The 27,055-nt window shown below is 60.6% G+C and overlaps 1 protein-coding gene across 3 annotated transcripts in view; it reads left to right on the top strand.

Annotated features, from left to right (window-relative positions):
• NFIC (nuclear factor I C) overlaps nucleotides 1–27,055 on the top strand; it is a 32,346-nt gene that overhangs the window by 3,721 nt on the left and 1,570 nt on the right. For 2 of the 3 annotated variants that reach the window (XR_008971043.1, XM_057399984.1), the window contains exons 2-10: nucleotides 11,487–12,018; nucleotides 20,012–20,083; nucleotides 20,235–20,309; nucleotides 20,439–20,562; nucleotides 20,752–20,876; nucleotides 22,163–22,291; nucleotides 22,411–22,595; nucleotides 24,056–24,215; nucleotides 25,634–25,719. Coding sequence is in view for 2 of the 3 variants with exons in the window: in XM_057399984.1 (XP_057255967.1) it covers nucleotides 11,487–12,018; nucleotides 20,012–20,083; nucleotides 20,235–20,309; nucleotides 20,439–20,562; nucleotides 20,752–20,876; nucleotides 22,163–22,291; nucleotides 22,411–22,595; nucleotides 24,056–24,215; nucleotides 25,634–25,719 (1,488 nt within the window). In the remaining variant the exon portion in view is untranslated. The remainder of the gene's footprint in view (nucleotides 1–11,486; nucleotides 12,019–20,011; nucleotides 20,084–20,234; nucleotides 20,310–20,438; nucleotides 20,563–20,751; nucleotides 20,877–22,162; nucleotides 22,292–22,410; nucleotides 22,596–24,055; nucleotides 24,216–25,633; nucleotides 25,720–27,055) is intronic. The other variant, XM_057400092.1, reaches the window with a different exon arrangement.

Genomic DNA, 27,055 nt, shown 5'->3' with positions numbered 1-27,055 from the left:
AGCTCCTTGGGGAGGATTGCTTGGGCTCGGGAGCTGCAGATGGTGATGTGGATACATTGGAACGTGCGCGGGAGCCGCCCTTGCCTCGGCCTTCACGCATCTCCTGAGCTGCCACCACTGGCCCCTCAAGCACGGCACAGCCACTTGCACCCCGGCTGCATTTAGGGGCAGCCACCCTTCCCAGCCGAAACTGGTCCAAGCTGGGACTGGGCAGCCCAGTGGCACCAAAATAGCCCTGGCAAAGGCATCAGCCGGGACATGCTCCCATTGGGGCCTTGGCCAAGTCTCCCATCAGGCAAGGAGGTCACTTTGTGCTTTCCTGGGTGCTCTGTCCCTGCCTGGGGACTTCCTGGCTCACCTCCATCCCTGCTCAGGGACAGGCCGGGAGCTCTCTGGATTAGCAGGGAAGTGGTACCAGAGCCACTGCCACAAGACAAAATAACCCTGACGTTAAGGACCTGCCATGCATGTGTCCCTCGGGAGGTGCTGCTGCGGTGTTCCCAGAGTCGTAACAGTTATCCCAGCTCCTGGAGCTGCACTGGGGTTGGGGCGGGGCAGGGTTTGGGTTGCTCCTGGGGAGGTAGATGTGCAAATGTGATGACCAGTGATGCTTATGCAAACCTTTCTCTCATCAACTCTGGTACCTACGGCTGGGGGCGAGGTGAGGTGGGAGCCAGTGTTCAAGGCAACCAGAGCAATGGGAGCTGGTTGTCCTGCTGGGATCCAGCTGGAGACCCTCTCCCAAGCCCCACAGGTCTGCTGGGACTGGGAGAGGGAAGTTGGCTCTGCCCATCGCCACTGGCTCAGGCACGTGGCAGGAGCAGGGATCATCCTTTGGCGAATCTCCTTCCCAAAAACGCAAGCACAGGGAACACCAGTGCTCACCCCCTCTACCAGTAGCTCCATCGAACTGGCTTCCATCCAGGAGCTCAGATTGGCTGCCAATGGATGGGAGCAGTGAGCTGGGCATGGTGGGGGGGAGAGAGATGGAAGGTTGCAACACAACTTTCAATTCTCCCATCTGCTGAGTATTGTTTGGGAAAAACAATGAAGCTGTTCTTTAAGCACAACCTTCAGGAGAGCCCTGCTTGTGCCTGCCAGGCCAGGCCAGACCCTGCTCGAGCTAATCCCAAATTCTCACCATAAACCAGATCCTGTTTTAGGCATGATGCATGGGGCTGGGATGGGCACGTGGCATGACCTGCTGCAGGAGAGATGCAGTCGGGTGAGAGCCGAGCGAGCGGCCGGAGCGAGTGCTGCACCACTCTCCACCGCATCACCTTGAACTTGGCTGGGGCCTCGTGCAGTAAATCAGCCACCCTTCTCCAGCGCTCCAATAATTCACCTTCCTGGGCAGCTCTGGCCCTGCTTGTGCTTCTCTCCCTGCCCACGGTTCCCTGCCTCCCTTCCTGCCTTTCCCTCTGTTACTGGGGCAGAGAGCAAACCCACCGTGTGCCCAGCGCTGCATGCGCACGCTTCTGCAGCTCACTGAACAAAGCCCAGCTTGCTGCCCGCCCACCTTGAAGCAATAGGGAAGAGTTCCCTTTGGGGCTGTTTTTTTTATTCCCTCGATCCTGGGTGGGCTGGGGGTGGATGCTGGGATTGGCACATGACCTGAGCCTGCTTTGACCCACCGGTTTTAACCCCTCTCATGGCAGCTTGGCTAGTGTGGTGGGGTGTGGACGGGGCATGGTAAGGCTCAGTGGGAGAGGAGCTGGCCACATTCTCCTTGGAAAGGTGCAGAAAATAGCATGGAAGGTGGCTCCCCCAGGAGCCCTGGGAGCTTGGGAACCCCAGGTGAAAACTGCCACGGTGGCAGCCGAAGATTCATCCTGGCTCGGGACTATGCGCGGCAGAGAGAGTCTGGAGCTTTGTTTGGCACGTAGTGGGAGAGGAGAGGATGGTGTCCTCTGCCTTGGGGTGATGGAGGCAGGCTCCTGCAGGGGAGGGCTTTCCAGGACCACTTGTCGTGCCTGCTTGACAGCTTTTCAGTACTGCCTGTACCAGCCTTCCGTGCCCGGTCTCTGGACACTTCCCTGCACTCCAAGGGGTACCCATTGTCCCCTGTCTTCCACGTCATGGCTGTGCTTGTCGTAGGGCAAGCCAAGCTCTGGATGGTAGGATAAGAATGGTGGTGGCACTGACATGGAGTTGGAGGGGAAGAAGGAGGGCTTGGAAGGAGATAAAATATCTCCCTGTGAGGCCGGAATCCTGTCCGTGCCATGGCTCTTGGTGCACCAGGGTGGCAGCATCATCACCGAGCGCTACCAAGGGGCTGAGTGCTGGTGGGAGGAGGCCAGGGGGCTCCCGTGCCCCTCAGTCCCTGCAGCTGAGCTGGGTGCTGCAGGCAGGGCTTTGGGGTGCCCAGGACACCATCTGTTCCTTGGGGACCCCCAGGGAAGTGCTTCCTCCAGTGTCACCTTGGGCTGTGCTGGGCCGGTTGGGGCAGGGTGGTGAAAGTGATGGGGAGTGGCTGGAGCATCAATGGGTGCCTGTCTCTGCCACATGGCATTGCCAGTGATGTCCCCACAGCACCGTGGGGCTGAGCCCCAGTGGGGCACTGCCTAGTGCCAAACTCTGGTACCAAAGAATCATTGGAAGCTTTGGGTGCGCCAGATCGGCACAGGCAAGAACTCAGCTTCCCTCCCTGGCTCTTTGAGTGTCACCTGATGAGATGGTGTCACCCTCTGGAAGCAGACAGAGACCCCTGCGCAGGGTATCCCAGGGCCTGCCTGTCTGTCATGTGGGCCCCAGGCAGGCATCCCCATGGCTGCACTGCACTGTGCCAGCTTGGCCTGGACCCAGTGCTGGCCGCCAAGGCTCGGCGCTTCCCAAGTCCTGGAGAGGAGCTGGGAAAGGATCCCATGGCCCAGGTGAGACAGTGCTCCTGTGCCAGGGGACCCACAGGCCAGCCCCTGCCAAGGATTGATTTCCCGGTTAACTTGCCACTGCTTGGAAAGCACATCCATCCTACTTCCCTGGCCAGCAGCCAACTTGGAGCAGCATTTTGGGTGAAATCCTCAGGTCTGGGCTTCGGGCTGCCCACCATGGGCACAGTTCTCCCCTAGGCAGCACCGCCTGGCACGGGAAGGCCACGATCTAGCCATCCTGCTGACACCCCTCCCTCCACTTCTCAGGAATTTGTACAGATCTGCAGCCAGGTGGATTTGTTTTAAAACCTGGATTTTTATCTTGTTTTTTTGAGAAGTCTTTTGCTCTCCTTGCAAAGGGCCCCTGCATTCTCTTTGCGGGGAAATGGTATTTGACCGGCTCTTGTCCAAAAAAAACCCCCAATGTGTTTCTGATCACGAAAAATCCAGGAATATTTTTGCTTTCAAAAAAAAACAACAAAAAACCAAAACCCTAACCCAGAGAGAAATGTTGATTTTCCACCCAGTCATTTCCCCTTTCCCCAAAACTGCCCCAGAATGAGGGGCAACATTACTCCCACCTTATCCCAGGACACCATCCCAGGGGCATCATCCCACCAGGGATGCCACCCAGGGTTCATCCAGCCCCTGGCAGTGCCGAGCACCCTGCTTTCTTCTCAGAACCCCCGTTTTCCGGCTGCTCCCATCTTTTAGAGTGCTGCCAGGGAAGATGGAGAATGGCAGTGACCCTGGGGAGCCACCACCATGGTGTTTGCTGCAGAGCTCCCCACTGCCTGCCTGCCTTGCCCCGCTATGATGGACCATGAAGCTGCTCCATCCTATGGTTGCTTTGTGGGAGCTGGGATGTGCTGGATTGTGCACCCCCATCTTGCTATCCCCCGGCTCCTTCCCAGTAACTGGGGCTGTCGTGTGACCTCGCCACGCTGCGCCACACAAAATCTCCTTTAGTAACCCATGCACCAGGACAGGCACGCTGCGAATACCAATGAGGTGGTGCGGGGCGAAAAGTGCCGAGTCAAGGGTTTTCCATGGAAATGGCACCGCGTGAGGAAGGGAGTGAGCAGGAGCGCGCGCCTGGAGCCAGCGCTCCAAGGGCTGGGTGGTTGGGGGGCTGCGTGCTGGGAGGTACTGCGGGGGCATTAGGGTGCTCCAGCGAGTGTGAGAGTGGTGGGATGAGCTGTGGGGCTCATGGCCAGGGCACGGAGGCACATCCACTGCGGTCAAGGCCAGCGTGGCTCGGCTCGGCTTTCCTGCTGACTGGCTGCAGGGAAGCGCTCGCCTGCCCCGGCCAGGCGCGCTGCTGATCAAAGGCACAGGCGGGAGGGCGCAGGCCTGTGCGAGCAGCACCCCTGGCCGCCCGCCACCCCACCACCCCGCTCCACTCCCCCGGGAGTTTGTTAAACAAATTTTTCTTAATTGCACAAGCCCAGGAGTTTGGTGGAGAAAAAAGCCGGGAAATTCCCCTCCCCTGGGCCACCTCTTCCCCGCTTCCCCTGCGGTGCTGTAGGGGAGCAGCCAGGTCTCCCCCTGGCTCTGCAGCACCCCGGCGCCTGCGGGGAGCAGCTGCAGGGTGTCCTCAGGTCACTCCTGCCTGCACTCCACCTCCTTAGAGCCAGGTCACCCATGGCCCTTCTGCTCCAGCCTCCAGGGTTGGACCCTGTCACCGGATGTGGTGACACCCGGCACCTCGACCACCAGTGTTTGCTGTCTCTTGGACGTTTCTCCCCCTGGAAACGGCCTTTGTGAGCCTCCTGTGGACAGCCCCCGCCACCGAATCCTGTCAGATTAGTGAACATATGGGATAAAAGCCTCGGCTTGGCGGCAGCTCTGTACCGGGTGGGGGCTGTGGCCAGAGCTCTGCCAAGAAGGGAGGATGCATGGCCAGGCGCCTGCCTCGGCTCCTGCTGAGGTCATGGCTATAGATAGCCCGGGAGGGCGCAGGGCCGAGGGCAGGATCCACACAAGCCCCTTCTAGTCCCATGGGCACCCATGGCCTTGGGGGGAGCCACTGCCGACGCTCAGGGCATGCTGGTGGCAGGAGGAGATTGGCTGGGCCAGTCACCAGCCACTGTTGCTGCATGCTGTGACTCTGCACTTGCAGGATTGCGCTGCGTGGCATCACCATACCCTCTCCATCCATGATCATCCCTTTCCATCCTCAGCAGTGAGCAGGGTGCCACAGCTCTGTTGGCTCCGTGGCCAATGCTATACCCATGGGTGGCTTTTGACGTTGTTTCTTACCAGGTCTCCTTCCAGGCTGCAGCATCCCCACCACCGGGGTGCACCCATGTATGCAAAGAGGCTGGGTTGGGGCGTGTGGGGCTGGGGTTCCCCCCCTCCAGCTCTCTGGTCATCGTGCAGCTCAGCTCCCCACATGGCAGGGTGCCCCCACCAGCCCCATGGGGCCCCAGAGCGCCGGGGTGGCTGGGGAAGGCGTTGTTGATGAGGGCACTAAAAATAGAGTGGGACTGGGATCTTAATGGGACTTTGTGGGAAACCTGGAAACATTTTCTCATCCCCATAAATGAGTCCAGATGCATTAGCAATGACTGCATTGCATCCTGAGGTGCCGCCGGAGGGAACCAGGACGCACTCGGCAGCCTCCTTGCCTAGTGGTGGGGAATTGGTTGGAGAATGAAGTCCTTGCTGTGTCCTGTGTGGGGATGGGGATAGAGAGACCCTGGCTGAAGATGCCTGGTGTCACTGAGGGTGTGCACACGGGTGCTGCACGGGTACAGTCCCCAAGCCCTGGGGTAGGCAGTGGGAGACAGCACTGCATCCCACTACATCCCATGGTGGCATCGAGCTGGTGGGAGGGTTTCCTTCTGCTCCACTGGGATATTGGCTGAGATATTTGCTCCCAGAACACCCGGCCCAGTTCGGGGACCTTGAACTCCCCCAGGGGATGGCTCTGGGCCAGCCTGGGCAAATAGCCCAGGGTGGGTGGCTAGTGGCCTCCACGTCATGAGGCAGGTTGGCATGGCAGGCTCCGTGGTGTGGCAGTGGCACTTAGTGGTTACAGTGGTATCCCAGGAGGTAAAGACAGTCTTGATCCATCACTTGGCTCTGTTTTGGCTGGGGAGCAGCACCTGGCATGGGAGAGGGGCAACAAGGGAGCTGGCCACCAACCTCTGCTCTGGGCACTGCCAGCGTCCCAAACAGAGCCCCTTTGTGCGAGCTGGCCCCATTCCTGCTGCTTGGGAGGCATCCAAGTCCCTCCCGAAATCGGACCCAGCTGGACTCAGCCTTTGAGCCTCCGGAGGAAGGTTCTACAGAGCTGCCAACCACAGCTGAACCCCTGTTTGCCCCCATTAGAGTACCCCCGTCCCTCAGCACTCAGGGTGCAGTAATGCAGCTGTGCTCGGGGCAGTGCCAATACTCATCTCTCTTTGTTCCCTGTTGCTGTTCTGTGCCTCAGTTTCCCCATGCCTACATGCAGGGTCCTGATGGCCTGTCCCCAGCCCCCAGGGAGCCTTTGAGATGCTGGAGCAGAAGCTGGCCCTCGGACATGTCCATGGTTTTGGCACAGGCCCCGGGGTGGACAATCCTCCTGCAAGGTTGTCAGCTCCTCAGGGAAAGGCCGGGGTTATTTTTAACTGGTGACTTGATCCAATCTGCCAGGGATTGGATTTGCAGTGAGGTGAGCACGGGGAGCCCATCACAGGGTGCAGAGGCACCCCCCCCGGGTCTTCCCCTTCCTCTGGTGGCCCCCCCCATGAGGGAACTGGGGACCCCTGTCTGCACCACCACACCTTTAATGGTGTGTGATGGAGGTGTGTTGGGGGAATTACTCCCCCCTTGAAAAGGCCAGGACAAGCAGACAGGGCTAAAAATACGTTGGGAGGGAAATAAAACCTCCTGTGTCAGGGGCTAAAGCTGGGCTTAGAGCCCTGGGCTCGGCCTTGCGGGGCCTGAGGGCTCCCTCAGTGCTGGGGAGTGATGCTGAGCCAGGGTGTCTCCTGCCTCAGTTTCTCTCTGTGCTCCTGGGGTTGCATATGCCACCGACCCTGGCGCCACATCCTGGGGGCAGCTCCCAGGCTGGGATGGGTGTGGGGTACCCCCATAGCCACATTGTGCAGGGTGGGGGGCAGTGGGGCACCCTCAGCCCCATGCTGACATAGGGCTGGGTGGAGGAGCTGGCAGCGCTGGGTACTGTTGGCAAAGCTGCTTTTTTTTTCCAGTTCCATGAAACATTTCCCTTCTTTGGAGACCCGGGGGGGAAGGTCGGCTGGGAAGCCACGTGGCCCCAGCGCTGCAGACCATGGGATCCTTCCCGGGGTGGAGGGCATGTCTCCTTGGCCATGGGCTAGGTCCCCTCCATGCTCCTTTTGTGCTGCTTGTGAGGCTTTTCCCAGATCCTATCTGCTGCTGTCATATCCCTCTTCTCCTGCAGCGGTGCCATGCCTGAGTTTCCCCATCTTTGAAAGCAAATCTTGGGGGCACCCTGGGGGAGTGGCTGAGCTGTTGGCTCCTGCATTCAGAGGGGGATGAGCAGGGACAGCACATGGGGTAAGTGAGGCACCAGAGGGATCTGCAGGAAAGCGGTGCTCCCAGCTCCATCCATCCATCCATGCATCCATCCATCCATCCCTTCCTCCACAGGGTACCACCACTGGGGCATCCCATACCCCGTGTACAGCACTCCCTAGTTTGGGGTGTATTTGGCAAAGACAGGGTGGGACCAGCGACACCGCTTGTTGGAGGTGAGGGTACAGACCAGAGGTGGGATGATGGGGGCAGAGCTTGCCTCCCCCAGGAGAGGAGAGGCTGTGCTGGCTGGTGCAGGCCCAGGCAGTGCTTGGCACCTGAAGAGAGCTGCTTTTCTTCCTGCTGTTTTCTAAGCAAACTGCCTGGACGGCCTTCCGTGACCTGTGGCTTCGGCATGCTCCCACTTCCAAGCGTCAGCATGTCGGCACGGCCCCAGCACCTGGTGCTCGTGGCGCCCACAGGACCTGGTGGGGTGGTTGTGGGCAGCACCAGGAATGGGGAGCCCAAAAGGCTCCCAGGGTCCCAGGACCACCAGGGACCCAGACACGTGGCAAGCTAGGTACTTTATTATAAGCCCATCGCAGTCTGATCCTGCATGGGGCTGAGCATCAAGGCAGTAAATGAAGCACAAGAGCTTGCATCCATCCTGGTTGACCCTCCTGACAACAGGGTGGCTGCATCCAGAGCATGCTGTGGGTATGGTACAGCCTAGAGCCCCACATGGATGTGTGGCTGGAGGATGCTGTCTTCTTCAGGGGAGAGGGGGGCACAAAAAACTCTGTGGTTCGGGGAGAAGAGCCATGGCATGGTTGCATCATGTCCTGCCTTCACCTCCACACCACAACGTGTTCTACCTCACAGCAGCTCTGCTATAGGGTTGGGTGTGCAGAGGCTTGTCCCATCCGCAGCTATGTTCCTGGGGTCCCTCCTTTGCCCTGTGCCGCAGTTTCCCTCGCTACCAGCATGTCAGTGCTGCTCTCCAGGGCTGGGGAAGCCTCTTGGGGATGTGCTGAGCTGGCCGGGAAGCCTGGCTGCAGCTCTTGTTAATAAATACTTTATGATGAATCCAAAGAGATTTCCTCCTCTGGAGCAATTATTTTAAAATGGGCTCTAATAGAGTGCAGGCTGGCCCCAGGAAGGGCTGGGTGCTTTTCAGGGCCTAAGTGCCTCCTTCCATCCCCTCTAATGAGCACTTCCCAATCATTGGCATCTGTCTCAGCAACAGGTCTTATTCCCAGGTTAACTTATTACCCAGAGCCGTTTTGGCAGACAGTTAAGAAGTGGCTCCTGGAGGCTTTGCAGGGGCCATACCAGAGTTTCATCCATGCCAAAGGCACCCGAAGCCTTTGGTGAAGGGAAACTGAGGTTGGGGCAAGGAGCAAATCCTCAACGTGCGCCTTTTGGGCACCAGGATTTGAGGATTTTGGGGATTACTGGAATCTCTCCAGCAGCATCCCCCCCTCTGCCACCATGCCAAAGCTTCCCATGGGGGCACAGTGCCTGGTGCTGAGTGTGCCGGCCCCTGCCTGGGTTGGTGTGGCCACAGGGAGCAGGAGCTGGCAGTGGTGCTGGGGTGTGTGGAGCCTGGCGGGGCCCCTCCACACCCCTTCATCGCACAGGGCTCTGCACTGCTCCCTGCGTGCCACAGAGACACCGTCCTGCTCTTCCCCACAGCCATGTGGTGGAGACCAAAACCTGCTGACAAAGTAAGTGACCCCTCCCATCCTCCTCCCCTCCTCCAGTGAAATCTGCTCGGGAATTTCCTGAGGAAGTGTTTTGGTTTTTTCATTGGAAAATTCAGGCTGTTTTGCCAAGCCTGACTTGTTTGGACACGGTGCTCAAGTTGAGGATGCTCAGGGACCGATCAAGCCTATGCTGCAGTGTCCCTGTGCGGCACAGAGCATCCCCCACCATGACAGGGTGGAAGGCACCTGCCGAGCAGCTGGAGTCAGAGGTGGCAGTGATGGGCATGGAGAGAGGCTCACACCAGCTCTGGGGTGCTGCTAAAGCCCAGTTAGTCCTGGCACAGCATGCCCAGCTCCACGGCAAGACTGACACTAACAGCCAGGCTTGACTCGTGCCTCAGTTTCCCCTCACTGCATCTGGTGCAGAAAGCCAGTGCTCTCTGTGGAAGGGGAAACAAGAGGGTTCCTGTGCTGGGGCTGGCAACACCCCAACGTGGGCATGGTCTTTCTTACAAGCCCAGGCTGGATGAGGCCCAAGCACAGGCTCTGATGCCAGATTCCCATCCGGAAATGCCCCAGGACCAGCCTTGTCTGGGGTATTGCAGCACATCTCTGTTTTCCAGTCCCGCAAAGGAAAAACAGCAGGAGAAGCACTTAACCAGCCCTTTGGCCCTTTGCCGGTGCTCTGTGCTGTGTGCAGAGCATGGGGATGGACCCCAGGTCTTTCAGTTTGTCCCTCTCAGCTGCAGCCATCCCACCCACCCAGTGCCCCTGGCTGCCTGCCCCTAACCCCTCTTGAGCAGCTTAACTTGGAGAGCAGGATAAGCTGGAGGGAAAGTTGCCAACGGGCTGATGGCTTTGGGGCAGCTCCTGTCTTGCTGTGACCCTGGGTACAGGGAGGACTCAGCAGGCACTAAGGGCTTGATGGGGCTTCTGCACACAGCAGGCTTTTGGGGCATGGCAGCAATTTGTTGGGCTCTTTGGAATAAGTGGCCACCAAGGATGATGAGCTGCCCACTGCCCTGGCCAAGGGCTGGCTTTGGAACCGGCTGCTGCTTTTTTCAGCTCCTGTCTTACTTTTGTTTGACCTTCTTCCCTAATTTAAGCCACATGCCCAGCCCTTGCCCAGCTGCACTGAATTAGTGGCTTCTGCTGGGGAGGGAACCAGACCTGGGGGGGGTGGGCTGTAGCTGCCTTGTGAGCAGCCACTGGTGATGCGATCCCCTAGCAGGATGGGTCCCCCAGGCTGGGATGGGTCCCCAGGGTCAGGAGGGCTCTGCATCTCCCAGCAGAGTTGGGTTTCCATGGGTGGGATGGGCTCTCCAGCAAGAGGGGTCTCTGGTGGGCTATGGGGGGACACCCATGGGGTCACAGCTCTGGTGAGACTGGGTCCAGAGCAGGGGCTGTCAGCAGGTCTGTGCTTGGGGGACTTTTGGTGGGTTTGAGGAGGCCATGCTGGTGACGGGTGATGCAGTTCTTGGTGTCTGTGCTGGGTTCAGGGGACAGTGGGGGCTGTGCTGGGGTGTCTGTGCCAGGTCGCAGCAAGGTCTGTGCAAAGGAAGCAGGTCTGAGGCTGTGCAGGAGCTGGTTTGGGGTTAGTGGGTCTGTGCTGGACTTGGGACCAAGTAGCAGTTATCAGGGTCCATATGGGGTTAATCCGTGCAGGGAGCCTGCTTCAGGGGACACTGTTCCCTCCAAGCAGGGTCACTTTGGGACACAGCTGCTTGAGCCAGGGAATGGCATCGCTGCCCTAGGACGAGTGGGACCAGTGCGGTGTCCAGAGCTGTTTGCCCCATCCCCTGCTGGGCTCTGGGTCCTCCCCTGGCTGCAGCACATGGACACCTTGGGGATGCAATTTCTTGTTTTCTCCCGGGGCTGGACCCATAACTGCAGCACTCACACATGAGAAAGGCAGTTGGAGCATGGCTGCAACTGGGGCAAACTGAGGGAGCGTTCCACTGGTGCAGGGGAAGCTGGGGAGTGGGACATGGGTGCCTTGGATGCTGTGGGCTGGCAGTGTCTGACCATTGCTGGAGTGGTGGCTCCAGCAGGCACAATGGCAGGTAGGGTTGCTGTGTCTGTCAGGATCAGATCGTAGAATCCCAGACTGGTTTGTGTTGGAAGGGACCTTAAAGCTCATTCAGTCACAACCCCCTGTCACAGGCAGGGACACCTTCCACTAGAGCAGCTTCCTCCAAGCCCCTGTGTCCAACCCGGCCTTGAGCACTGCCAGGGATGGGGCAGCCACAGCTTCTCTGGGCACCCTGTGCCAGCGCCTCAGCACCCTCACAGGGAAGAACTGCTGCCTAAGAGCTCATCTCAGTCTCCCCTCTGGCAGGTTAAAGCCATTCCCCTTAACCTGTCCCTATATGCCCTTATCCAAAGCCCCTCTCCAGTGACCACCCATCCCTCTGCCCCACAGGATGAGTTCCACCCCTTCATTGAGGCACTGCTCCCCCATGTCCGGGCCTTCGCCTACACATGGTTCAACCTGCAAGCCCGCAAGCGCAAGTACTTCAAGAAGCATGAGAAGAGGATGACGAAGGACGAGGAGAGGGCGGTGAAAGATGAGCTGCTGAGTGAGAAGCCAGAGGTGAAACAGAAATGGGCCTCGCGCCTTCTGGCCAAGCTGCGCAAGGACATCCGGCCCGAGTGCCGCGAGGATTTTGTGCTCTCCATCACCGGCAAGAAGCCCTCATGCTGCGTCCTCTCCAACCCTGACCAGAAGGGGAAGATGCGCCGCATCGACTGCCTGCGGCAGGCAGACAAGGTGTGGCGGCTGGACCTGGTCATGGTCATCCTCTTCAAAGGGATTCCACTGGAGAGCACCGACGGTGAGCGCCTGGTCAAGTCAGGCCAGTGCACCAACCCCATCCTCTGCGTCCAGCCCCACCACATTAGTGTCTCTGTCAAGGAGCTGGACCTCTACCTGGCTTACTTCGTCCGTGAGAGAGGTGGGTGCTCGTCTGCCTGTGGGTCAGAGCCAGGATGAGTCCCCATGGAGCCAGCCCCCAGGGGGAGGTTCATGTGCCAGGAAGGGGAGTGAGTGGCCCCCAAGGATGCTCCTGGCTCTGGGCATCCCCAGAGGGGGATCTGGGGGGGTTATCCCACATCCCACGCTGCCTGTGCCAGCAGCCCAGTAACAGCCTGTTCCTGGTGTGCCCAAGAGCTGGAGCTGGAAGCATCCAGCACTGCCAGGTTGCTGTGGGTTGTGGTAACAGTCCCTCACCCAGTGGGTGACCAAGGTGGGGACAGGAGCAATGATAACGCCAGCTGGGGCAAAACCCAGACACCAGCAGCTCCTGCTGTGCACCAAGGGATTGCTGCTCCCATGGCCTTCACCTGCCTGGGAGTCCCCTCAGATAGAGCCATGTGTGCCACCAGGATCTGCCTGCCCAGCCACACCTTCTGGCATGTGCTGGGCTGAACTGGGTTTGGGATCCATCCAGTTAAGCCCCAGGGCATAACTGAGATGCCATATGCTATGCTGAGGGCACCCCATATTGGCTGGGATGGGGTGCTGCACACTGGGCTGGCGTGGGGGCATCCTGGACTAGACTGGGCTGAAGTGGGAGCCCTGCCGTGGCTGTGCTGGCAGCAGGGATCAGGACCCCCATGGCAGCCACTCTGAGGTCCCCCACACTGCATTGGGATGCCATTGCCGATGGGTGTCCCCAGGGAGGTGGGTACTCCTCTGCCACCCCCTAGCAGCGACCTTGTCCCCAGCGCCTGCGGTCACCTGAGTTCTAGTTGGGAACATGGGGCTGTAAATACTCCGATAAGGCTCCTGCTGCCCTGTTAAGGTCGCTCCGGGTCCCGGTTAAGGGAGCCCAGGACCAGGCAGCAGCACCCATCCTGCTCCCATCCTGCTTTCTCCCCTTTGCACATCACACCCTGCAGCTTCCTCCCCCCCAAGCATCCTCAGGTCCAGGGGGGTGACAGGGGATGACTGAGGGGATGTGGGCCCCCCCGGCCGGGCCGCTCGAGCTCCCCACGCCCCCCCTGATGCGGCTGCACACGTGGTTTTGGGCCAGGCGTCTTCTGCTGAGGTCAGCACAAATTCCCTGCTGCTGCTTTGGCAGCGCCGGGGCGGGGGGAGCTCTCGTTCTGCTTCCCCCGCTCGTCTGGGGAAAGACCCACGGGGGAAAGTAAGAAATGAGGAGAGCCTGGTTGGGGAAAGGCTCCGGGGCGCTGAGTGCGGGATGGGTGCAGGCTGGAAGCAGGATGGTGCAGGCTGGGAGCAGGGTGGTACAGGCTGGGAGCAGGATAGTGCACGCTGGGAGCAGGATGGTGCAGGATGGTGCAGGTTGGAAGCAGGATGGTGCAGGCTGGGAGCAGGATGGTGCAGGTTGGAAGCAGGATGGTGCAGGCTGGGAGCAGGATGGTGCAGGTTGGAAGCAGGATGGTGCAGGCTGGGAGCAGGATGGTGCAGGATGATGCAGGATGGTGTAGGCTGGGAGCAGGATGGAGCAGGCCGGAAGCAGAATGGTGCAGACTGGGAGCAGGATGGTGCAGGATGGTGCAAGATGGGTGCAGGATGGGAGCAGGATGGAGCAGGATGGTGCGGGCTGGGAGCAGGATGATGCAAGCTAGGAGCAGGATGGTGCAGGACAGTGAAAGATGGGTGCAGGCTGGATTCAGGATGGTGCAGGCTGGGAGCAGGATGGTACAGGCTCGCAGGATGATGCAGCATAGTGCAAGATGGGTGCAGGATAGGTGCAGACATTGCGGGGCTGGGTGCAGGATGGGAGCAGAATGGGTGCAGACGGTGCGGGGCTGGGGCTGGGTGCAGGATAGGTGCAGGCTGGTGCGGGGCCAGTGCGGGGCTGGGCTGTGCACACCGCAGTGGGGGCGGGGCAGGCGCTGCAGTGGGGGGTTGCGGGGGGAGCTCGGAGGTCGCTGGTGAAAGTCACTGCAGTAACCGGGGATCGATGGAGTCGCTCCATGTGCCGGGACCTCGGGAGCAGCACATCCCTCCCAGCGAGCAGAGCCAAGCTGGGGGTCCAGTGCCCCCCTCCCTGCAGCCTTGTGCGCCTATCCCGGCACCCCATCCCTAAACCCTCATCCCTGCATCCCACAGCCCTGCATCTCCAGCCCTGCATCTCCATCCTTGCATCCTGATGCTGATCCAGCTGGGGGGCAGCAGGAGCTGTAAAGAGGCTGGCTGGCTCAGTGTTGTCCCCTCACACTCTTTGGGGTGCTCTAGAGCTGGCAGGGACCCTGCAGCTGATGGGGGTTTGGGGACAAGGCTCTGCCCTGAAGTGAGCTCCCCCTGGTAGTGCCTGGAGTGGGAGCAGATGGGTACTAGGGGTGAGCAGGCAGCAGGTCCCAGGGTGGCATTGCTGCTGGCCCTGACGCTGCGTGGATGGCACCAGGGGGAGGCAGGGACCTCCACCATGCTGCCAGCATCTTCATCCCCCTGCCTTGGCAGCCCCTTATCTCCCCTCACCAGCCTTGCTGAGGCAGATGGCACCAATCTGCCGGGAAGCCTGTGCCAGGGCTTTGGGTGCGGACGTGCCAAGCGTCTGCGTGGTCCCTCCAGATGGAAGGGCAGGAATTCCCTCCGGCAGCACTGTTCTGCCAGCCCCCCAAGACAGTATTTATGGGCAAGAGCGCAAAGAGATTGATGGGGTGCACGGTATTTGGTTGGAAGGGACCTTAAAGATCATTCAAGTCACAAGCCCTTGCTATGGGCAGGGACACCTTCCACTAGAGCAGCTTGCTCCAAGCCCGTTTCCAACCCAGCCTTGAACACTGCCAGGGATGGGGCAACCACAGCTTCTCTGGGCACCCTGTGCCAGTGTCTCAGCACCCTCACAGGGAAGAGCTTCTGCCTAAGAGCTCATCTCAGTCTCCCCTCTGTCAGGTTAAAGCCATTTCCCTTGGCCTGTCCCTAAAGGTCCTTGTCCAAAGCCCCTCTCCAGGTTTCTTGTATATTTCCACTCTACAGGCAGGGCCCAAAAGCAATACACACAAGGTTATCCACAGGGAATCCACAGGGGCTGCATCCCTGCCCTTGAGAGGTGGGCTGGAAAGGGGCTCACCAGGGTGCTGTGACCACAGGCATCCCCATCCCCTGCAGCATCTCTTGTGTCCCGGAGGTGGCTGCAACTGGGCTGGTTTTGGCACACTGTAGCTCTGTGGATGGTGTGTCGGTGACCTTGGGGAGGTCAGGGCTTCCCCGGCTCTCCCGCAGTGCACTGAGCCGGCAGTGTGCCGGAGCCGTGCCAGAGCCAGGCAGCTTTCCCGCAGTGCCACCAGTGAAGCGAGTTCTTCATGTCTTAGCCCTGTGGCCCCAGCCAGGGTGCCACGTCCACAGTGCTAGGGCTGGGGGGGCAAAGCAGTCCCTGGACCCAGTGGATAAAACACAAGGGAGCTCCATTGTGCCAGCACCCGCCATTCCCCCCCCCCCCCCCCCAGGGTGCCTGCCCATGGCCACAGTTGCTGTCCTGGCCGGGCACCCAGCTCCTGCCATGCTGGCAGGGGACAGCTGGGGTGGCAGATGCCACTGCGGGACCTGTGCTGCCAAACCCTCCTGGCAGGACAGTGTGCCCCCAAGCTGGCTTGGGAGATTGGGGTCCCTCAACCTGCTCTTCCCCTCAGGCTTGTGCAGCCTCAGAGCTTGGCCATGGGGAGGGAGATTCCCACCATGTGCTGGGGAGGGATACCTGCGGTCAGTAGGGGCAGAGAGGGGAGTCTGTGGGACTCTGCGGGGGGGCTGGCTGTGCTATGGGGCAGTGGCATTGGACTGTGCAGTGCTGCAGGACTATGCCATGACACAGGGCTGCGTCGTGGGGCTGTGCCGTGGAGCCATGTAATGGAATGCTGTAGGACCCTGCCATGCCATGGGGCTGTGCTGTGCCATGTGGCAGGGCAGGGACAGTGGTTCCAGCCGCACAGGGCCAGGCCTGGAACCCTCTGACTGCACCTGAAGAGCTGGGGTGTCCCCCGCATCACTTCTTCCTCCTGCCCCCTGCCTTACTCCTGCCTTACCTTCCATTTCCTTCCCTCCCTCCCTGTCAGCTCTTTCTCTCTTTCCTTGGTTTAATTTTCTTCTTTCTTTTGTTCTTTTTCCTTCTTTCTCTTCCTCATTTCTTCTCTTTTTATCCTTTTCCCTTTCCCTTTCTCTCCGCTTTCATTTCTTCCTCCCTTTCTAGTTACCCTCCTCACCCTTCCCTCCCTCCCTCCCTTTCTCTCCGCTTTCATTTCTTCCTCCCTTTCTAGTTACCCTCCTCACCCTTCCCTCCCTCCCTCCCTTTCTCTCCCTCTTTCCTGTCCCTCATCCCCTCCTGCATCTGCACCCTAGGTCCCTCCTCTCCATGGCAGAGGCACAAAGTGCCAGCACCCCAGAGGGGATGTCTCACAGAGGATGTGGGGGTCTCAGCCATCCCTTTATCCGCTGCCATCTGTGCTCTGCAGGCGCTGGTAGCCCTGGATGAGGCCCAGGCCTGGCAGGGCTGAGAGAGGGGGTGACCAGGCCCCGTGTGTCCGTCCGTCCCCGTCCCCCCCCGGCCACTGCTGCAGGGTCAGCCAAGGACAAATGCTCTGGCTCAGCCTCCCGGGCCGGCTGCAGGCTGGGACGTGGCAGCGGGTGCATGGTGTGACCCCCCCGCCACCCTGGGGGACATCTGCAGCCAGGACCTTCCCGGGGCTCAGTGTGGGAAGGAGGAGCTGGCTGAAAGTGGGCTGAGACCCAGCAAACTCTTCTCAGGCCCATGTAGCACTGCTGATGTCTGGGGAAGGAGGAGGGGTGGAAGGGGAAGTGGAGGTTGTAGGGAGCATGGCAGAGGGGTCTGGTGCTCCCGGCGTGCTGGCTGAGCTGGGATTTAGCTGGAACACAGAGTGTTTCTCTGGGGATTATCTAAAGGAGGTTACACAAGCGGTGCTGGTGCGGGTTTTACGTAAGGGCCATGGGGCCACTGTGGGGTGGGGGCTGCTGGGGGTCTTGTAGGGAGAGACTGCGAATCACAGACACACACACCCCCCCTCCCTGCAGCTGCTGCCACGCAGCACTCGGGCTCCCTCAGGTCTCCAAGCATCTCCAGTCCTTGACCAGGACTGGAGACACTCGGAGACCAGGAGCAGGAGCATCATTCTGGGCCCTACTGATGCTCCCTGTAGGGAAGGACCAGGCAGAGGCATGGAGGGGGGGAGCTGTCCTGGGTTAACACCACCACAGGGTTCCACCCTAGCCCCAGGGATAACTGAGGCAGTGGGGCCCAGCCCTCTCCTATCTCCTGGCCCGTCGCTAACAGAGCTGGAGGAGGAAACCTGCTGCCCTCCCTCGGGTGGAGGGGGGTTCCCACCAGCCTCCAGTACCCTCCAGCTGCTGCACGTGCACCCTACAGCAGTCCCTGTGCCCATCAGTGCTGTGGCACAGAGCCAGGGCTCTTCAGCAGCCCTGGGGGCACCCAGCCTGCATTGAACCCCCAGATCCTGCCCAGGAGCTGTTCCCATGTGCTGAGGCCCCAGGGAGAGTCTCTGTGGGGCTGGTGGCACCATGCCAGGATCCATAATTCAATGGGTGGCATTGGTCCAGGGGCTGAGAATACGGACAGCCCTAACCCTGCCTCAGGATACAGACTTTGCTCTTTCCAGCAGAGATGGGATCGACCTGTTTGGGCCCCTCCATGCACTAAACCCCACAGTCTCATATCAGTCTCATCATCCCCCAGCCCATCATTTGGGCATGCAGAGAGTACGAGGTTGTCCCCCACCCATGAGGCTGGGGGGCTCCCAGCCTTCTTTCACCCTCCCAATGCAACTGAAGCACTTGCTGGGTGGTGGATTTGGGGTGTCTCCCCAAAAAACACATCCTGTGGAGATGGGAGGAAGGAGGCCGCCATTTTAGAGTGGGCCAGCAGGCCCCAGGCAGCCCTCACATGGCGGCAAGAGCAGAGTTTGGAGGAGGCAGCCAGAAATGTGCTGGCAAGATCACCCAGCCCCACCACGGGGGGTCTTGAGGCCACAGCCCCTATCCTGGCACCCACAGCCCTCCATCTGCAGGGACATGAGGGGTGCCAGGAGGGGACAGCCCTGCTGGCAGACCTCAGAGGTACTGAGAGCCCCCAGGTGCTCCTGGGCTGCCACGGCTGGAATCAGGGGTGTCGGCTTGGGGGATGCTCCCTTGGGATCAGGGTCAGGGGATGATGCTGGTGGAAGGCTGTGGGGGACACCCAGAGGGGTACCCAGGGCAAGCGAGTGGCCCTGTTGGGTGCCTGGGGGCTACAGAGGACACGCTGGGGTGGCTCTGGGGGGAGAAAAAGGCTGTGCCGACCATCATGGGAGAGCATAGGTCCATGTGGGGCAACTGGGGGTGAGGAAAGGTCTGTGTGGAGCATCATGGGGTAAGCAGGGGCCATGTGGGGTATGTGGGGGAGAACAAAGGTCCATGTGGGGCATTTGGGGCAAGCAGGGTCCATCCCAGCTCAAGCAGTCATGGGAGGTCCCATGGGCCATGTGGAGGCCACCAGCTTTGGTGGGATTCTAACGCTCAATCCCCCCTCGGGGAGGGACTGGGGCACCCCGAGGCAGTGTCGGGGAGGTCACGGGGCTGCAGCCGCCGCCCCGCGCCTTGGCCCGGCTCCATCGCTAACGGCTTCCAGAGCCGCCGCGACGGTTGTTGTTGTAAGAGGCGAGGAGGGGCCATGTCCGGCCGCGTGGTGCCCATGAGTGCGGGGGGGGGGGGCTGGCCACCCCAAGCCTGTGCCCCCCATACACTTGGGTGTGCATTGGCCTTCAGAACAAGGGGGCGGAAGGAAAATGGAGAGAAGGAATTGGGAGGAAACCCCTCCCGATGCACTGCCGCGGAAATCGCTGCTCCCTAAAATGGCTGCCCTGGGGAAGCTGCAGGCGTAGGCAATGGCGTTCACAGGGCTGGCTGGCACTGGGCCGTGGCGCTAGTGTGGTATGGCTGCCAGTGGGGAAGGGGCTGCCAGGCTGGCATGGGCAGCAGTGGTGGAGAAACCTCGGGAACCAGGGAGGGAGACAAAATGGCAGCACTTGGCATTGGTGTCCAGCAGCCCCCGGGATGTGGGGTGGGAGTGCAGTGTGTGTGTGTGTGAGGGGCTGGGGGGTATGGGGTGAGAGAGGCAGGGAAAACCGGGGAAGAAAAGGGCAAACTGGGCAAAGGCCAGCCAAGGCGCAGCAGGAGGGCTGGCAGCTGCGGCCACGCTGTTTTGGTGGTGTCGTGGCTCTTTCCCGGCATCAGCCAAAGCTGGGGAAGAGGAAAGCTGGAGGCCAGTGGGTGGGAGGAGGAGGAGGAGGATGGGGAGGCAGGATGCAGGATGAGGAGAGGGGGAAATGTGTGGCAGAAAGTTATGAAAGGGATCTGGGGGCTGGTGGGTGCCCTGCCCTGTGAAGGAAGGATGCTCACAGTAAGGCACAGGGAACCAGAGGGCCCATTGGCCATGCGGTGCTGCACCGTGCTATGCTGTGTCATGCCGGGGTGTGCGTCTGAGAGAGGTTTTTTATATCTAAAGCTAAAATGGTGTTGAAGGAGTAGGAACAGGCACTGCCCTACGTCCCACTGCCCTCTGAAGGGCTTGGAGGAGGCAGAACGAGGTGCTGTGCAGTGACAGAAGCGATGCCTGGCAGTGGCAGCACTGCCAGAGCTGGGTGGCAGCAGCAGGAGGGAGTAGGAGAGGCAGGAGCAAGGCCCGGCAGCTGTGACTGCCTCAGGGCAGGACAAGGGCTGTGGGTTCCCCTCACATGGCAGCACAAGGGTGTCCCTGTTCCTGTCCCTGTTCCTGCCCATAACGAGGGATGCCTATGGTGGCTCTTCCTGATGGCTGGGGACGTGCCAACTTGGCCCTGGAACTTCTGCCAGACCGTGCCTCAGTTTTCCCAAGCCACAGATTAGTGAGGGGGGCTGCCGCGTCAGGGAACCAGTGTGTACCCCAAGTTTGCACTGGTGCTTCATCCTGGTGGTATTTTTCCCTCTTGCAGATGCAGAGCAGAGCAGCAGCCCCCGGACAGGCATTGGCTCGGACCAGGAGGACAGCAAACCCATCACGCTGGGTGAGAGCAGAGTTCAAGGGGCAGCATTACAGTGGCTTTGGGGATGTTGGGGTGCTCTCAAGCTTTACCACAAGACAGTGTGGAGCAGGAGGGGTGCTTCCGTCCCATCTGGCCTCCCATCCACAGCGCTCCCTTCTCTCTTCCTGCACAGATTCCACAGACTTCCAGGAAAGCTTTGTTACCTCGGGGGTGTTCAGTGTCACCGAGCTCATCCAGGTGTCCCGAAGTGAGTGCCACCATCATGCCACCAACGCCCCCCAAGCTGCCTGGGACTGGAAGCATCCCAGCTGTTCCCCATCCCAGATATGGGCTGACCCCCCTCCCCCAATCCCCTGATCCCTCTCTCTCCCTGCAGCACCGGTGGTGACAGGCACGGGTCCAAACTTCTCTCTTGGGGAGCTCCAGGGCCACCTGGCCTATGACCTGAATCCCTCCAGCACTGGCATGCGGAGGACACTGCCTAGCACCTCTTCCAGCGGGTACGTGATCCTGGGACCATGCTGGCATGGTACTGGGTGATGCTGGGGCAATGATGGGGTGATTCTGGGGGTGATGTCAGGGTGAACCCGAGCCTGGCCATGGGCCACTGACCATCTCACTGTGGTGGAGGCACAGGACAGGTTGTGTCCTGCCGCAGGCTGGAGCTGATTCCTCCCCTACCCACCCAGGAGCAAACGGCACAAGTCGGGGTCCATGGAGGACGACATCGACACCAGCCCGGGGGGCGAGTACTACACCTCCTCCAATTCCCCCACCAGCAGCAGCCGCAACTGGACAGAAGACATGGAAGGGGGTAAGTGCTTCCTTACAGGTGCCTCCCTATAGATGCCCCTCTACTGCTACAGGGCCCCCCAGCCAGGTCACTACTGTCTGTCCTCCCCTTTGAGAGCCTGGGGTTGCTTTAGGATGCTCAGGTCAAAGCATGAGCTGGCTGGAGGGGCCGTGAGGTTGCTGTAGACCCCCCCACCAAGACACAGGCTCTCTGTAGGGTCAGCCCAGTGCCCCAGCCCCACACCAGCCTCTCCCAGCCCCACAGCGGATGCTTCTGCTGCGGGCAGCAGCTCTGTTGCTTTCTTGGCATTTTTTCTGTTGGTTTTTTTCTTCCCTTTCCTGTCTAGACAGCCCCAATTAGCTGTTCATTAAGAAAAGGGGGGGGGGGGTGGTGGGCTAATTAAAGCGATGCTGCGGGGCTGGCAAGGCAGCTCCCACACCCCGGGGTGCCTTTGCAGGCCAGGGACTGCTCATCTTCCCCCCTCTTCAGCTCTTATCCTGCTTCCCTGCACCCCAAACAGTGGGGCAGAATCCATCCATCCCCCCCTGCCCCCCAGTGCTGGCAGAGCCTGGAGGGTGTCTGGCTTTGAGGGACTGGAGGCAATTTGGGGAAAGCGAGTCCTGCCCCAGGAGGGTGCCCCATAGGTGCTGGGGATAGTGACCCATCCTCTACCACCACTGTGCCCATGGGCCTGGTGGGTCCTCAGAGAAATGTCACGCCCTGCCCAAAGCATTGCCTGTGGGTATGCATGGCAGGTTGGACTATGCAGGGGTGTTCCTGTCCCCTGTTGGTGGCCTGATCCGGGGCAGGAGGGAAGTGGGCAGCAATCCCATATGGGATGTTCCAGGAAATCCTCCTAAACACCAGCTGAGAAGACGCTAAACCCATTACCAGGCCTTGGCCAAATGGCCAGAGCTAAAGCCATGGTGATGGGGGAGGGTGGGAGGCACCACTGACCCCTCCCTCTCTGCCCCAGCTTCCGGCACTGCCAGAACCCCAGCCCCAGGGGTCCAGTGGTGCACCCATGGGAGCCCCCAGTTTTGGACCCTGGGTAGGCACCCACACATGCAAACACATGTGTGCACACAAGCATAGAGGTACACAAATGCCTGAGTGAACACGTGCCTGCACATGCTACATGTGTTTATGTGCACACCTGTGGTAGGCCCATAGAGCTGCCCACATCCAAGTACACCCTCACTCTTGTGCATACACGTGCACTCGTGCCGAGCCTGTCCTCAGGGACCCCCTAACCCCAGGATCGAGCTGGGTGCTGGGCTCTGACACTGCACCCTGCTTTGCCTCAGGCATCTCCCCCACTGTGAAGAAGACAGAGATGGACAAGTCCCCCTTCAACAGCCCGTCACCCCAGGACTCCTCGCCCCGTCTGAGCAGCTTCACGCAGCACCACCGTCCCGTCATCGCAGTGCACAGCGGTGAGTGTCCTAGCAGGGAAACCAAGGCATGGAGCCAGTGGGTGAGCAGTGTGGGGCTGGGCCAGTAGCTGGCTTCTGGTGACACTGGGGTGTCCCCCTCTTCCTGTTGTTGCCTGCAGGTATCACTCGAAGCCCACACCCATCATCTGCACTGCATTTCCCCACCACCTCCATCCTCCCACAAACGGCCTCCACCTACTTCCCCCACACGGCCATTAGGTACCCGCCTCATCTCAACCCACAGGACCCACTGAAAGATCTCGTCTCACTGGCCTGTGACCCGTCCAACCAGCAGCCCGGACCGGTAAGGATGCCGCCCCATCCTTGCATCCCATCACTGAGCTCGCGGTGGGGCACTGGGGTCTGTTGCATCCCCTTGACTGGGGTGATGTGTGAATGCCCCATCTCTGGTAGTGTTCAATGCCAGGTTGGACAGGGCGTGGAGCAGCCTGCTCTAGCGGAAGGTGTCCCTACGTGGGGGGGGGGGGGGCTGGATCTGGTTGAGCTTTAAGGTCCGTTCCAACACAAACCATTCCATGATTTTATGATTGTCTGCCACTGTTGCCGTCACCACCACCACAGTTGGGGGTCAGGGCACTCTGGTGGCACTTCGGTGCCAGGACCCAGCCTGGTAGGGTGTTGGACAGGGCTGGGCAGCCATGCATTGGTTTGGGAGCGCGACTGCAGCTGGTCGGTGTTGATAGCTTGGTTCTCTGGTGATGGAGCAGAGACAGGGCAGTGAGTGCTGGGGCTGAGCCATTGGCTGGGTCTGGGGTTGTCTGTGGGAGCAGGGGACGTGACCATTGCCAAAGAGCCACCGTCCGCCATCATGCCAGGAGACTGATGCGCTCTGTGTGCCCCGGTTCTGGCTGGTGACCCATCAGCCCTGTCCCCACTGTGCCATGTCCCCATCGGGTGGCAGGGCCACACTGAGCTGTTGTGTGCTGTCCCTCATCCCAGTACCCCGCACACCCAGCACTCAGCACATCCAGCACCCCATGCACCCCCCATGCCACATATCCAGCACCCCCAGAAAGCACAAAGTGCACTCAGCAGCCAGTGCCTGCAGCACCCAGTGCACCTAGCACCCCCCACACCCAGCACCCAGCAGATGCACTACCCTACACACCTAGTACCCAGTGCCCCCAACATGCCATGCACCCATCACCTCATGCACCCTGCACCCCGCACACCCACCCTGTGCTCCCTTTGTGCCTGCAGCCAGGGCCTAGGAGTGGCTACATCCCCATGCCCTGCCCTCCTGTGCCCCATTCTGCCCCACAGCCGCAGACAGTCTGGGGGAGCTTGTCTGAGCTCTGCCCAGCACCCGGTGAGACCTGATGATGGGGTGAGGGGCATGTCTGACCTTCTCCCCATGCAGCAGGTCAGTGCCGGGGCTAGCAGAGACTGGGTCAGGAACAGGGGGGGAGCTGGTACAGGAGCCTTCGATGCCACTACAGGGTGCCCCATTATCTCACAGCACCCTGCCTCTGGCATGCGCCGCTATGGGGTGGGGGACGTGCCCCCCCCCCCCCCCCAAAGCCCACCTTGACCCCCCTGCTTCTCACCCCTTCATGATTCCCCAGTGGCTGGCGCCGACTGTTCAGGGCTGCTCTGAGACCCATCAAACTTGTGCCAGCAGTGAGGGATGCTCTGTGCGGGTGCCAACCGGCACCAGGCGCTCCCAGGCCGGCTTTTGCTGGTGCTGCCCATGCTTCCTAATGGCTTGTGCTGTTTGTTTTTCTGTCTGTGTTGTGTCCCCAGTTAAATGGAAGTGGTCAAGTGAAAGTGCCCAGCCACTACTTGCCCCCGCAGATGCTGGCGCCGCCACCTCCCCCTGGCATGCCCCGCTTGGCCGTCTCTCCTGACACCAAACCCACTACGACAACTACCGAGGGAGGGACGACCTCGCCGACATCACCCAGTAAGCACCCCGCGGCGCCCACCCCTCTCCCCGGCCCGGCTGGCCCCCTCCTCTTGCAGCCCCCCCAAAGCGTCTTCCCCCCTTGTCCCCGGTGCTGCTGGGGGGGACGTTGGCGGAGGTGGGCTCCCCGCAGCCGGTGAGAGGGCGGCAGCTGGCACGCCATGAGTTTGCTGGGTCTCAGGCAGGTCGGAGCAGGCAGGGTTTGGGCAGGAGGCTCTTGTGTGTCCCCACCAAGCTGGGGGTGGGGGGGCGCCCTGCACTGGTCCCAGGGACCGGATGGAGCCCCGTGTCATTCCGAGCCGACGCCTTGCCCAAACCCCCCCCCCCCCCCCCCCGCCCCCGATACAGGAAGGGCTTGCCAAGGGACGCAGTTGCCTCTCCGTGCCTCAGAACGCGGTGGTGCTGCTGGTGAGGCAGGGGCCGGCTGAATGGCTGCGGTGGTGGAAGGGTGCCGGGCTGTGTGTGCTGCGTGGGGCTGCCGTCCTCACTCTGCCACCAGGGTCCCCAGCATGGGGTCCCTCATTTGATCAGGGGCTGTGAAGCAACTTGGGTGCAGGGCACCTGAAGATCCCCTGGGGGACCCTTCATTAGCAGTGGTTGCTGACAAGCTCATCCTTTAGATGGCCTCAGTGCCTTGGCCAGGAGGAGTTTGGGGTCACAAAGGGGAGACGCTGGTGTCACCCCCAGCCTGGCATCAGGGCGTGTGCTGTAGTGGTGGGACACTGCTACCATCACCATGGTGTGCCATCACCATGATCGACGAGAACATCCCTGTCCCCATCCTGCTGTATCCATGGGACTCCTGGTACCCAGAGAGGCTGCCACGTCCCTGGAGACAGGCCACAGCTGGATGCCATTGGTATGGAGGTCACATGGCATGACGTGGAGGGGAGAGCTGTGGGGTGGTGTGGCCCAGCCAGTGATGGGACCATGTCCGCAGGGAGGGACTGGGCAGTGCCAGTCTCCCCTTGGTTCAGGGAAGGTTGCACACTGCGTGTCCCCAAGGAGCCCCGGGGCCGGCTGGTTCTGAGCGCCCCCCCCTCTCCTGATGGGTCTCAGGAGCTCAGCAGGGCTGGGGGTCCCACTGCTGGACCCCTACCTAGCTGGGGGTGGAGGTCTTAATGGGGCGATGTGGCTGAGTGGAGCTGGTGGCTCCTGTTGCGCTTGCCCCACAGCACTGCACTGGCACCCCAAGGGTGCCCCCAGCCAGTCATCACCACAAAGCCACCCCTCCAGAGGGCACAGGCACAGAAGGCACAGCATCCCTCACCTCCATGTGCTGCCAGAACACCACCAGGGACACTGCCCTGCTGCTAGCTCCATGTGCCTGGGACGCCTGTCCCAGCAGTGCCAGGCAGCAGTGGGACAATGGCGATGCCACCGGCAGCCCCGTTAATGAGCTCTCGTTTGTTCCCCAGCCTACTCTGCACCAGGCACGCCCCCTGCGAACCGTTCCTTCGTGGGATTAGGACCAAGGGATCCTGGGAGTATCTATCAGGCACAGGTGAGAGCTGGGATGCTGCTGGGGGGACCCTCCTGCCTTCACCCTGGGCACTGCCGTCATAGCATCACTGTTGTGGGCATCACTGTTGTGGGCACAGCCGTTGCGGGCGTCACCACCGTGGGTGTCTCCACTATGGCATTGCTGCAGTGGTGGCCATCGCTGCTGTGGGCATTGCTGCCATGGACATCACCAGCATGGCATTGCCACTGTGGGCACTGCTGCTTTGGGCATTGCTGGCTTGACATCGCTGCTGTGGGTGTCCCCATTATGGGTATTTCCATTATGGGCATTGTCACCATGGGTATCCCCACCATGGGTATTGCCACCATGGCATCCCCACCTTGGGACTGCCACCATGGGAATCCCCAGCCAAGCCAAGCCAAGGCCACAGGTGCTCCTGGTGACTTGTGGCCACCAAATGTCCCTCATGGCAGCAGGAGGTCCCTGCCATGCTCACAGCTAGCACCATGCACAGCATCCCTGCATGAGGGGCACTGGGGCTGTGTGTCCCTTCCCCAGGCAGACACAGACACCCTGACCTTCCCACTCCAGCCATGGTGGGATGTGGCACGCGCCTTTCCCAGGAATCTTCACTGGTGCTGGGTGTGTTGAACCAGCCGTGGGTGAGGCACCGTGGGCAGTGCCATGGGCCAGCGCTAGCACCTTGTGCCTCACTTGTGCTACAAGTTGCACAACCTCAGTGGTCTCCTCAGGGGCAGTGTCGGGATGCAGTAGGATGGAGTACAGATGGCGCCATGGCGGGAGTGAGAAGCTGGGGGACTGAGCTGGTCCATGGGGTACCCAAGGGTGCTGTGCTGTGACACAATGCTCAGGGCCCATGAGCTAGGGCACCCCAGGCATGGTGTGCAGTTGCTGGTGGCAAACACTGGGGTCTGGCTCTGACCAGAGTGCCCTGCCTCAGTTTCTCCAAAGGACAGAGTGGGGTGGGCACCCTGAGGCTTTTGCATCCCTAAAGAGGAGACACGGGGTGCTAGGGTCCATGCACCCCAAATCCTGTGAGGGTCACTGTCCCTGTCACTGTGCATGTGTGTTTGGATGCACTCCAGGAGCTTCCCCAGGGCGGAAGGATGCTCTGCCTTGGGAAACTGAGGCACAGTGGGGACAAAATGAGTGTCCCATGCTCCCGGGAGTGGTGGCTGAGACAGGCTGCTCTCTGGTCATGTGTGGTGGGGCTGGGAAGGGTTAAGGGAAGCAACGGCTCCGAGCTGTCTCGTTGCCAACGGAAACCAGACATGAGGTAATCGGGAATGAACTTGAACTTGGGGCTGGAGATGGGGGGGAGAGACAACGGGAGGGTGGTAGGGGCCACCCCGCG

Source organism: Pezoporus wallicus, unplaced genomic scaffold (genome assembly GCF_028554395.1).
Source record: "Pezoporus wallicus isolate ANWC-B61680 ecotype Strahan unplaced genomic scaffold, APGP_CSIRO_Pwel_v1 contig_13863, whole genome shotgun sequence".
NCBI classification, from domain to species: domain Eukaryota; kingdom Metazoa; phylum Chordata; class Aves; order Psittaciformes; family Psittacidae; genus Pezoporus; species Pezoporus wallicus.
The sequence above is the reverse complement of the archived record's forward strand: the minus strand, read 5'-3'. Positions and strand labels throughout refer to the sequence as shown.